The 12,928-nt window shown below is 43.2% G+C and overlaps 2 protein-coding genes across 2 annotated transcripts; both read left to right on the forward strand.

The window, feature by feature from the left end:
- LOC113133591 (cytosolic 5'-nucleotidase 1A) lies at positions 1-3,472 on the forward strand. Its single transcript, XM_026312500.2, has 6 exons — positions 1-153; positions 1,369-1,476; positions 1,718-1,853; positions 2,077-2,199; positions 2,616-2,746; positions 2,912-3,472. The coding sequence occupies exons 1-6, from the start codon at positions 145-147 to the stop codon at positions 3,152-3,154; spliced, it is 750 nt and encodes a 249-aa protein (XP_026168285.1). The 5' UTR covers positions 1-144; the 3' UTR covers positions 3,155-3,472.
- Positions 3,473-7,158: 3,686 nt separating this feature from the next.
- Positions 7,159-12,908, forward strand: LOC113133595 (D(4) dopamine receptor-like). The gene is made up of 4 exons (XM_026312505.1): positions 7,159-7,490; positions 9,465-9,577; positions 11,130-11,719; positions 12,557-12,908. The coding sequence occupies exons 1-4, from the start codon at positions 7,257-7,259 to the stop codon at positions 12,772-12,774; spliced, it is 1,155 nt and encodes a 384-aa protein (XP_026168290.1). The 5' UTR covers positions 7,159-7,256; the 3' UTR covers positions 12,775-12,908.
- The last annotated feature ends 20 nt before the right edge of the window (positions 12,909-12,928 follow it).

Genomic DNA, 12,928 nt, shown 5'->3' on the forward strand with positions numbered 1-12,928 from the left:
CGAGCGTCAGGTTTCGGCTCAGGCGGAACTAAGGCGTGTAGTTCTGTGTTTCTGGAGGAACTTTGCAGCAGTTTGACATAGTTTGTGTTGTGGCTGAGAAGAGGTCGGTAGAGTCACCTGCAGAGTCTCAGCCGAAACTCGGACATGAGGCAGGTAAGATTCACCTGGTTATTGTTAGTAGACTGTCCCAGACAAGTGGGCTCACACAGCTGCAGGTGCTCTCCTATACGTCTGCAGGGAAAACAGGAATCCCACGATGTTTTCTGTTCTCTGAGGTTTTCCACCAGACCACGTTCAAATAATCCGGTATTTTAGTTTTCCATTGGACCAGTTCCTCTAACTAGAGACCTTTAATGCTTATTTCGGTTTATAAATCATTTAACTTGCATCAAAAACTGTTTAATCTTTTTAACTTTACAAACCAAACTAAAAGTGTCTGAGTTGATTTGACAAAAACAGTCCAAGTTGTACAGACAATAGATGCATGTTATTGTAAAATATGCCGAATTAATGAACACAACCTATTTATTAAAAAATCAACTCTAATACTTGATCACCATTGGCCTGCTGTTCCCAGTCGACGACGCAAATCTTAAACAGCGTATTTTGTAATGGAGATCCAGCCTGCACAGAGCAAGAAAAACTTTTAAGACAGAACATTTATAATAACCTGGTGTTTTCCCACATTCAAACTGTGTAAGAATAAAAGTTTAAATGTCTGTATAAAGGCAAAAGCCAGGACTGACTTCAAATTCAGGTATTTGAATCAAATAAGTGTAGTAGTGATTCATGCTGGTTCTCTGTTGCATATTCTTTGGTGCAAACTATGTACAATGTCTCACACTGATGTGAAATATCCATCTTTAGCACCATAAAGTTCTCAGTTCTCTGGTGTCCTTAGAAGACTTCTTTATACGTCTTCCCCCACCTCTCAACCTGCCTGCAGCAGGAGATCCAGGTTGACTTGTTCTGGGCGTGTGTAGGCCTGAGTCCTCCCTCAGACCAGCGAGGGTGTGCCGACAGCCAGGCGTTCTTGATATGGAGCCAGAACAGTGACAGTTAAACATTGGTGCTGAAAAATAAAACATTGGCATTAAAGCACTGGTACTGAAAAGGTACCAATAATGGAAAGAATTACAATCGGCTCAGTTTTAGTTGATGGAAGTTTATTTTATTTTTATTTTTTTTCTCTCAGACTGCCCACTGGTTTAGAGTAATTATTATTACTTATTCATTGGTCGTCTTGTTTGGTTTGATAAAACCTGTTGAAGTGTTGGTTCTGGTCTCCAGTCTCTGCAGACCCTCCTGTCTGGGTTAAAGGTCATATAAAGTTCTGATGACGATCCAGGTTCTGTGTCTCCTCTGCAGAAAGATGCTGATCGTGCCGTGGTCATCGCAGTAACGTCTCGTGCTGCGTTTGGGTCTGGGGGTGATGATGAGGTGTTCGGGGAGGGCACGGCTTTCCCGCTGCTGCAGGTGAGAGTTCAACATTAATCTGCTGCTGAAAATGGTCCAGACCATGTGCAGCTACAGTACCTTACTAAACTTTAAAATAAATGAAACTCTATGTTTGTGGGATGTTTTTAAATAGTTACATCCAGCTTGGGAGTTCAAAAAGTCAAAAGCAGGAAGTACAGAAAGACCAACTAACACTGGATTGAAGCTTGAATGTCAAATTATAGATAACCTTACTTTATATTCACATTTTTCCATCCAGGCTCTGAAGAGAGTGAATGAACGTCTGCTGGAGAAAAATCCCACTGAGTCGCTGTTGTTTGACGTCATCCTGATCACCACCGACAGCCAGCAGCAGCAACAGAGCTCCAAGATCATCAGCAGCACCAGACATTACGGTAATTTAGCTAAGAGATGTCAGCAACACCAGGCATTACGGTAATTTAGCTAAGAGATGTCAGCAGCACCAGACATTATGGTAATTTAAAAGTTGTCAGCAGCACCAGACATTACGGTAATTTAACTAGGAGTTGTCAGCAGCACCAGGCATTACGGTAATTTAAACCTTCAGCAGCTGATCAGTGAATTTGAATGTTATGGTGTTAATTGTCTCTGCTCCAGGTCTTGAAGTCAGCAGGTTTTGTTTCTCCAGTGAGGAGGATTTCATGGAGAGTTTACTGAAAAATAACGTGCAGCTCTTCGTATCAACGGACAAAAACCAGACATCGCAGGCATCACAGAAAGGTCAGGAAGTTTCTTCTTCCCTTCTCGTATATTACAGCGCTGCACTTCACTCATGATGAACCTCCAGAGGTTTATGGCGAGTTTTTACTGTGAATCACAATCTGTCAGATTTTGGACCCTGAAAATCCAGGTTTTCTAAAATGGCAGTGCTGGAAAACACAGTGAAGATCTGCAGCTGCAGTGAAGATCACAGTTGGTTTTAAGGGAAAGTGCTGAGTTTCAAATCTGTTTGTCTTGAAGCAGATTGAAAAGTGTCCATTGGATGGAGAATGAACAAGTCTGAGACCAAATAAATTGCTCAAATAAATAGTTTTGAAGTACTGCGTGTTGAGCTACAATTCCAGGTGTGTTGATAAATAATATCTTGAGGTGGTTGCGACGTTCGGAGGTGAATCATCCTTCTTGTCACTGGTCAGGTGTTCTCTCAGCACTGCTGGACCAGCAGGCAACTTCCCCCCCGTCAGAACAGCTCAGAGTTTTGTTCTATGGAGACACCGTCGTCCAGGCCGACACCGGCCCGACACCGACAAGCCGACGGGCCGCTCAGGTACAAACAGGAACTCAACTTTACTTTTCATTGTTGCTCAGGGTTTTTCCAAAGATGACTTTAAAGTCTCAGATGTTCTAAGTGTCCCTGAATGCACCTGTGGTGTTCAAGGACACTTGGAGCATTAGAGGGTTTTAAAGGAAGATTCCCGTTCTTCCTCTGCAGAGCTTCATGGCTCAGCTGGGCGAGATGCAGCAGAGGTTCGGCATGTTGGACAGCCCTCTCAGCATTGTCCTGGTGACGGCACGCGGCAGCAAAGAAAGTTGGGGCAGCGCTCTGCGGGCACTCCGGTCCCACGGCGTTAGTGTGGATGAGGCGTACTGTCTGGTCGGGGCCCCAGAGGGCCCCATCATTTCCCTGCTCCGACCTCACTTTGTGCTCAGCGATGGTTTTGTGCTGGAGGAGTGACATGAACTGTCACATGACCTCGGAAATCAAATTTTGCTGTGTTTTTGAAACGAGCCAGACCCTCAGCCTGAACGTCTGAGTGAAGGAGCATTTTCAGCCTTAGAGTCGGATCCAAAGTCATTGATCACCAAAACCCAAACCACAGAACTGGAGGCCGCTGTTACTCCAGAATTGATTGACAGGTCCTTTAATAAAGGGACGACAACTAAATCTGACTTACCAGTGTTTTTTTTGTACCTGCTATTGTGTCCTAGAATGATCTGTGTGTTTATACTGTGTCCTGATATGTTCTGTTTTAAAATAAAAAAAGTAAAAGGATGTTTTCTAATGTTATTTAAGATCGTTTACATAAGTAATACTTGAAAGCATATTCTCCAATGAACTCTACTTTTACAGCAGGAAGTGGGGGGCTGTGGCTCATGACTGTATGAAAGTGTAGAAAACCTCAGATAAAGTCTGTTATTCAACTAATGACAAGAACTCAGAGTGAATAAAGAAGAAAATACTTCAGAAAGTAAATTCAGTATAATTTTGATTTCCATGCAACAGAGTAATGTCACACCCACAACCAGGTCAGACTTAATGTCGGCAGTAAAACAGAAGCTTTTATTTCTGTGTTTATACGTTTTGTTTTACTGAGATGAAATTTAGTCTTTTTTTAATGCTTTGTTTTCAGTCACTGGTCTAAGGGGTTCCAGGTGTGCTTTGCTTTTGGAGCTTTCTAGGAGTTCTTGAATAAATTAACTGAATCTTTGAGAGAATCCTTTAGTTTCGGGTCTTTGGGGAGGTTCCAGTCCTCCTTGATGAGATTCAAGGGGTCCTCGAGGACCTTTCATAAATAATGGATGTAATCAGTGCAAAATGTACCTGTCCAGTAGGTTCATTTGATCCGTTTTAATCATCAGAGGGTTTAAAACAGGCAGAGTCTGAGCTGATGTCACCAGGAGCCCACATCGAAAGATTAAAACATGTTCTATGAAGTGAAAGAGCACAGTGTGGGGGACGATGTGCTCGTCTGTGTCTGATAGTCTTGTAAAACACTCTTTGATTATCCTGAGTGCGGCCTCTGATGAACACAGGCATCATCGGTTCCGCCTCCTGAACACAAACATCTTTCGTATCAAAACTAAAGCTGCAGGAAGCTTCACTGCTGCCTCAGCACCTTGGTTACATTTATTATTTTTTCTCTCTTCCCTGCCTTAGAGGAGGTTTTGTGGTCGTTCAGGAGACGTTAGCTGTTCTTACTGAGGTTGCACTGGTCCTTTGAGTGGTTATGTGGGTCCTTGGGCAGCTCCCAGTGGCCCTTGAGTCTGTTCCAGTAATCCTTGAGAAACTACAGGGTCATTCCAGGGGTCCTTCTGCTGCATGCTGTATTTTCAGTGATCCTTGAAGAGGTTTTGTATCCTCGAGGACTCAGTTTAGAAAGTTCTGGTACGTGGCAGCAGAAAACCTGCTGCAAAGACTGAGTGTTTAAAGTTGAGGTCAGAAATATTTTGCAGGCTGGTGAGATACAAGTGCGCTCGTGTTTCAGGTGCTTACACAGCACAAATGTGTTGATCCAAAGAAGGAATATCATGATCTTTGCTCCTCGTTTCTTTTCCCTGCTCCTTCTGCTCACTGCCACAGGCAGGAAGGCCAGGGTGGAGGGATGTGATGGAGGAGGAGGAGGATGCTGAAACATCTGTTGGATCCTGAAGCAAACTCAAGGACATGGGCAGTGGGAAAATGACAGTGATAAAACGCTTGAAAATGCAAATGAGGAAAAAGACCAGATTTCATATTTTTAGTATCAGAAAATGTGGAGGATGTCTGTGGCTCAGTGGCCACATCCTACACAGAACTGGGATGAACAACCTGGTGTTTTGTTTTTCATTCAAACCATTGAAACATGAAAAATGTTTTTTTTTAAAGACTCATAACTAGAATATATGGAGTTAAATATTATTTTTATTGTCACTGTCCGTAGTTTTTTCTTTTTTTCCTGCCAAATCCTCAAAAATTTAAAGGAGCTTAAACACTATAATTAATGAATGTGTGTGTGTATATAGAGTCTGTGTGTTTGAAGGGTGTAATATTGTGGTTATAGTACAATAGTTACAGTTATGATGCAGTTTAACAGGTTAGAGGTCTGCACTAATAATTAAAAACACCGGACTGGAAACAGGTGAGGTCATGTTGATTGCATAATCTCACTTGACCTCATGTTTCCTGAGAGGCAGGCTGATGTTCACTGTGGATAGAAATTAATCACAAAACTCCTCCATTCGGACACAGAGGGGAGATTAGCAGCATCCTGCTGGAGGGATCAGTTCCCTTCAGGGACTGTGTGGCCTCCGTCACTATCAGGCATATTTTTAGACTCCAGCTGGAGGAGATCCTTGGGTTTTGTTTTGTTTGTTTTTAAGGAACTGCAAGAAACCCGAAGCTTCACTTTGATTATAATTAATGTATGTGGAGCGCTGCAGTGACTAACTGGAATAATTAGCAACCACCTGATAACGATGTGACAACAAATCCAAAAATTGGTACCAACCACAGGGCAACTCCCTCGTTGTCAACGTCATGGCAACCTCCCATCAATATACTGACACCATAGCAACCACTAAAGTACCCTAGCCAAATATCAACACCTGGCAACCTCTTAAAAACCATCGCAGCCAGGTATTAATGTCTTAGCAACCACCTTAGCCACTTATCATTATTATAGCAACTACTCAGCCATGTTTTCACACCAGTTTGACCCCCAGTCCTTCACACTACACCACAGAAAATGTCCCATCAACAGGTTTTAGTCTCCAAATCTCTCGGGGCTTTTACTCTGAACCTCACCTCTTTAGTCAGTCAGACACTTTGGTTAAAAGGTCTTTTTTTTATTTTATTTTGAAGTCTATTGGTCACAGAGTTTCCAGAGATGCCAGGCTCAGTTCTGTGGAAATGTGAAATCAATAGTTACATCTGGTTTAGCAAAGGTTTAATCTCATTTACATGAGATTTAGCTGAACTAGAACTGATGTGTGATACAAGAATCTGTAGGCAGGTGTTACTGGGTGCCACTATTTACCCCTGATACCCCATCAGATCAATCTGCCCCTGCTAACACTTCCATTATAGACTAAAGTTAACTATTTCCTCTGTTTTGTCTATTTGCAACCAAATGTGGGGCAGCTCAGTCAATGAAATGGTTGATCAGTTAATAGGTTATAACATGTTAATGGTTTTAATGGATTATTTGCATGGTGTAAGGGGTTTTAAAGGGGAAAAAATGAACCAAATAGGATTACAACCATTTTTCACCATAAGTGAAAAATCCTTTTTTAGACTCATCTCTGAAATTTAAAACTCTGCATGACTTGTTTTTAATCCAATAGATGCTGAGACTTTTCCCTGTTCTCTCTCACTTCAAGTTACTCTAAATAAAGTTGGGGATAGATATTTTTTGCAGCGGTGCACCCCCCACCCTCACCCTCACACTCCCACCCTCACACACACACACACAGACGGAAGGACAACCTGTGTCCTGCTGCAGCTCAAGGACTGAAGGACACCGTAAAGCGCAGCAGATAAGCGGCTTTAATCGGCTAATTTGGCCCCGGTGGCCCGTAGCAGGCTGCAGGTAAACACACCGGAGATGACACCACCCGCAGCCCGACACATTTATCGATGTGTGGCCGCAGAAACGCTCCGGGTGAGCTTTTAGACGAGGAGACATGTCTTTCCTCCACAGGTTTCTAATTTTTTCTTCTTTCTAATTCTAATCTGAGGCTTTGGATGAACCTTTGACACAAAATGCCCATAGACAAGAAGACAGACGGGATTTTACTAGCATTCATATAATATTTCTTAAATATGAAATATAAGATGTACTTTAGTTTGTGAAAGAGACCAAGTCCTGGTTTGGTTAACGCTGTTTTCGTTCTGTTTTACGCGGAGATTTTGCGTAAAGTGCGCACCGAAGCCACATAGTAAAGTCTGGTAGAGTCTGTGTCTGACTCCATGAAGACACGACAGATCTGGAACCAGAGTCCTGCCCGGCCTTCATGAGAGCCCGCTGGCCGCGCTGCTGTGGCTCGGACCGGGACGGAGCCGAGGAGCCGCGGCGGAGATGGCGGCCAACCTGACCGAGGCGGCGGAGGCGGGGTCGACGGGACATAACCTGCCGGCCCTGGTGTTCGGGGTGCTGCTGATTGTGGTGATCATCTGCGGGAACCTGCTGGTGTGTCTGAGCGTGTTCACGGAGAAGGCGCTGAAAACCACCACCAACTACTTCATCGTCAGCCTGGCAGTGGCGGACCTGATGCTCGCGGTGCTCGTGCTGCCGCTGTTCGTCTACTCAGAGGTGAGTCCAACCGGAACCCGGTCTGACACTTTTTACTTTAAGGTCTAGCTGCACCCAGAGGTCCAGGTGGGTCACAGTAAAGACTTTAATCTAAATTAGGTTGGTGAATACAGATGCATTAAATGTGACAGTGCAGGCAAAAAGTCCAAATCCCGTTTAATTAAAACACCTTTATTGGAAAAGTCCTTAATTAACAAGATCTACTTAAAGGCACATTGTCTTTATTTCCACATTCCATTAATGCTGATTTAAGTGTAAATATATTGACTTTATTATTACACAGAAACTAAAACCCATTAAAACACCTTCACCTCCAGAGCCATTATGATCAAGTGGATTATAAAGGCTACGACAATGACTAATTTGCCAACTCATTTTTTTGTTTCTTCTCCCAAATCTGCAGCAGCATCAGTTCAACACATTGACACATGGATTAAGAAGTTTGGAAATGGTTATCTGCAGGATTTAAAGGGTTATTAAGGGTTGAAAACCTCTTAAGATTAACCAACAAGCATGAAATTTGTCAGTATATGTCATTTTAATTGGAAAATCATTTCCTTTGTTGAGGTGACCTACAGATTAAGGCATTGAGGTCATTTGGTCAGGGGGTTTTTCCATCATCTTACAGAAACATAATTAAAAACCCTTTAATTTAACTGATGTCATTACAAATGTTCTAACTACACCTTAGATGTTATGTGTAAATGAATGGGAAGAACTTGAGGGATGCGGTTGTGCAGTGTTCCTAAAATATTTTTCTGTCGCAGGGAGAAACATCTGGTAAAAACTAACACCATTTATTTCTTTTCACACTCCAGGTGTTTATTGTTACACAGCATAAGAGGAAACACTGAGCGGTGCAAGAAATGAAGAACAGCAGAACTTTTATTACACATATGATGAATAAAAACACGTTGCCATTTATTTCCATGAAGTCAAAAAAAAGCTGGTTAAAAAATATTGTACTTTTTACTCTTTTACAACTTTTTAATTTACAAATTAAGATTTTACAACCAAAACATTGTAAATTATTGGTGCCTGCTAGGAATAAAACTACACATGGAAATATGAGCAGTTGTGTCAATATGTTTCATTTGTGTATATGTTTATTAGTATTGTGTTTGATTTATGCATCATATATGTGTATTTACAGTTTTAGTGCATGACAGTTTTTAAGATTATTATTATTTAGTACATACAGTTTTAAATTGAGGGAACTGTCCCTTTAACTGACTTCTCTGAACTCCAGGTGACCTCCCACTGAGGCCCCGCCCCCTCCGGTGATGTCACAGGCTAGTCTGGCAGCAGCAGTCTGAAAAAAACAAATCTCACATTTATTTTCATTGGCTCTGATTTAATTTTATCTGTGTATCAAAGTTGAGTCTTTTACACGTTTTATTTCCCTCATTTCCGTTTTTTTTTTTTTTTTTTATCTTTAACTTAGTGGATGCAAAACAGTTTTTCCCAACAATCACTACTGACTGATGAACACTTGTCCTGGGACAATAAGTCTTTGTTGTTTTGTTTGTTTATCAGAGCTCAGAGAACAACAGTCTGTACATTCTTGCTGAGGTTGACCTTCTTCCAGGGGCCTCCGGTCAGACGAGGGGCCCCACACACAGCCACAGTCAGTCCTCACCACGATCACTACTTTTATAATTCTTTGGAGCTACGGGTCTAATCTGGGTGGTGGTCTGTAAAGTGATCATATTTTTCTGAATGTAAACTCATCTGAAAAGTAACTGCAGATGTTAAATGAATGTAGTGGAGTAGAAAAGTACTGCATTTTCCTCTGAAATATGATGTAGAGGTGTGAAGTATCATAAAATGAAAGTACTGAAGTTCCTCTAAATTATACTTCAATGCAGTTCTTGGTTAAATGCACTTAATTTCCACCTCTGCTCTCTGTGTGTGTGTGTGTGTGTGTGTGTGTTGTTAATGTTGTCGTACTGAGTGTGTCTCCGTGTGTTTCAGTACCAGGACGGCATTTGGACTCTCAGCACCACAATCTGTGATGGTCTGATGACCATGGACGTGATGTTGTGCACCGCCTCCATCTTCAACCTCTGCGCCATCAGCATCGACAGGTCAGTGCTCACCTGTGCAGGTGCACGTCACAGGTTAGACTACACTGTGGGAAACATCAGTCTGTGGGAGAACATGATTTTAATGTTGATATGAACATTAGTCTCTAATTAGTAGAACAGTTAACATTTTAACATGTTAATACGTGAAACAAACAACTTTCTCCTCCGCCCTTAAAGGAGTATTCCACCCATTTTATATGTCAAAGTCTCTTTTGTCTCTTGGGGGGCACCACTAAATATGTGAAATTATTTGTACCAAGCTTTTTGAGCTGCTCAAAAAGACAAAAGTATCACAGTTCATCCATGCAACAACAGTTATTCCCTTCAAAATCACAAAATCACTTTAACGTCATGGTGGAACCAGAGGGAAAACCAAGGATCACAAAGTCAGTTGGATTCATCTTCTGGGGTTCATGAAAAACTGCAACAGCAGTCTAATTTGTAAGAGTTTAGATATTTTGGTCTGGATCAACATGTTGAACCAGCAGATTGACAGCATCCTCCCAAGAACTGTTTATGTCTGTAGCTGCAGCCAGAACAATGTAGATGATTCAGCTGCAGCTCTGCAACCCTGAGAAAGTGATGTAATGATGATTAAGAGCAGCAGGTGAAGATGTCAGCTGTAACTCACAGATATAACCAGAGTTTTAATCAGCATCAGGTCAGGGTCATCAAGGAACAACCAATAAAACCAGAACCCTGAGTGGTTTGTCGCAGACACAGAGGACATCCTGCTGAGAGTTTCAGGTCTCCACCTGAAGGTTGCCACAGTTCACTCTGATGTGGAAATATAACAATGACCTTTTGTCTGTTTTCTGTAAAAGCTCCAAAAGAAGAAGAATCTGAAAACAGCACAATTTAAAGCCCAAATGAATAATGTGTCTGCAGTGATGAACTGCCAGCTTCGCTCTGTGCCCGTTAGTTTGACTGAATGAGATTATCTGAACCCTCGGCTGATGCTGAAGGATGAAAGTCTGAGCTGAAAACCCGAGCAGCTCTTTAGAACTGGTGTCCCAGCTCCAGAAAATATGATTACACCCGAGACTGATGGAGGCAGTGAAGCTAACGTGGACTGATGGTGATGATCTCAAGCAGCCGGCAGCAGTTAGAAGTTTAACTGGATGAGTCTGAATAATTCAGCAAACTGGGGAGGACACAGATCCTGGAGGTCTGCAGAGTGCACCTGGTGCTGCTGTCCACAGAAATCTTCTCGGTCTCGCTGCAGGTTTGATGGTTTTATGAATAAACTGACTGATAGCCTGCTGTCATTACAGAAAAGGACCAGGGGCCTGGGGGGCTGCGGAGTCCCTGAGCCACAGGCTCTGAATGAATTGACTGCTATTAAAAACTTTGGCCGGAACAAACATGTCATTCAAAAGTACTTGTCCTCATGTTTTTGCTCCCGATCCGGATCCTGATCTCAGTACAAAATCTTTTTTTTTTTTTTAACAAAAATGCCAAAAATCACCTGCTTGTCAAAAGTGAGAGGTTTGTTAGTTTTAGTTAGTTTAGTTAGTTAGTTAGTTAGTTTTAACTTCTTCATCTGTTGCAGGTTCATCGCTGTGTTGATTCCTCTCAACTACAACAGGAAGCATGTGGACTTGCGTCAGACGATCCTGCTGTCAGCCACCTGGATCCTGGCCCTGGCTGTGGCCTCACCCATCATCTTTGGCATCAACAACATCTCGGGCCGTGACCCCAGTGAGTGCAAACTAGAGAATGACGACTACGTCCTCTACTCGTCCGTGTGCTCCTTCTTCATCCCCTGTCCCATCATGCTGCTGCTGTACTGCGGCATGTTTCGCGGCCTGCGGCACTGGGAGGAGGCACGTAAGGCCAAGTTGAGGAACAGCATCCAGGCCTGCCGCAAACTGCAGGAGGCCGCCGCATCACTGCCACCTCTGGCCTCTCTGCCGCCACCATTGCCGCCAATCATAGAGCGGGAAGTGACAGATACTCCGGATGAGTTATCCACCTTCCCATCCCCGGACGAACCCTTCAACTCGTCAGAGCATAAGGGCGGCCCCGTGCCGACAGTGACATTTGCAGAGATAAAGTTCAACCCTGACCCTCGCAGGAGGAAGAGGGCGAAGATCAACAGCCGGGAGAGGAAGGCCATGAAGGTGCTCCCTGTTGTTGTGGGTGAGTTCACTGAATTCATAGATATGAAGCTGGTAAAGAAGGTGACCCTCCAAAATGTCAAAGTATCGCGTAAACTAACTTTAATGCAATTAGTGAATTTTAAATCGTAATCCTGTACAAAACTGTTACGCTAAGGTGAATCACATTAGTTTCTGGACCTGGATACCACGGGTACTGCGAGAGTTTTGACTTCTTAAGAGTATTTCTTTTCACCAGGATCATGGGAATTAGAAGATCCCTATTTTTCATGAAGATTCAGTAAAAGTTATGCATCTGTCCACCATTTATATAGACATATAGACATTTATATGTATAATGGTGAGTTGAGGTCCCTGAATGCCTCATCATCACATCTGATGGACACATCGTTTAGAAAAGGTTGGCCTAATAATAGCTGCCAATGTTGGTTCTAATGCGTAGAAGTGCGTCCCTTTAGCACACAGCGGCTAATCTCACAGCTCCTTAATCTGAAATCCAATTATTGTTTAAGTCTCAGTCTGACACGATTCTCAGTTTGCAGGTAATTCTCACAAGTCACTGCATCATTAGCTCACTGGACAGTTCAGGAAGTTGCCTGAAAGTAGGGCTGAAAGGTGAGGAAAAGATCTAAATGCAGTGTGATACTCTACCAACTCTAAATTGGTAGGCTGCTACAGTCAAAGGTGAATCTGTGGATACTAAAGTAAACAGGTAGTCAGACAGGTCAGTGTAGGTCGGGTCCATTGGTAGGTTTGTACACTGGGTAGATGAAAACATCTGTCTCTGGGGTAGAAAAGGGGGCTCTACCTTGGTGTTTCTGCCCTACAAGCTCCGGACTGGTCTCTCCTTCTCCTACAGGTGCCTTCCTGTTCTGTTGGACCCCCTTCTTTGTCCTCCACACAATGCGAGCTCGCTGTCGGGGCTGCCATGTCCCGCCGGCCCTGATGAGCGTGGTGACGTGGCTCGGCTACGTCAACAGTGCCCTGAACCCTGTGATATACACTGTCTTCAACACTGAATTCAGGAACTTCTTCAAAAAGTTTCTGCCCCGCTGCTGGTCCTACAGCGCCCGATGAGGATGCTGCTGCTGCTGCTGCTGCATTTTTAATTGCACAGCAGCCAGGAGAGATGCTACTGACAGCTCATTTAGTCTGCAGCCTGTGTGTGTTGCCACTGTTTTTGGTAATAATGATGACGGCAAAGTCTGTTTGAGCTTCATATCTCCCCTCG

This window comes from Mastacembelus armatus, chromosome 6 (assembly GCF_900324485.2).
Source record: "Mastacembelus armatus chromosome 6, fMasArm1.2, whole genome shotgun sequence".
NCBI lineage: Eukaryota > Metazoa > Chordata > Actinopteri > Synbranchiformes > Mastacembelidae > Mastacembelus > Mastacembelus armatus.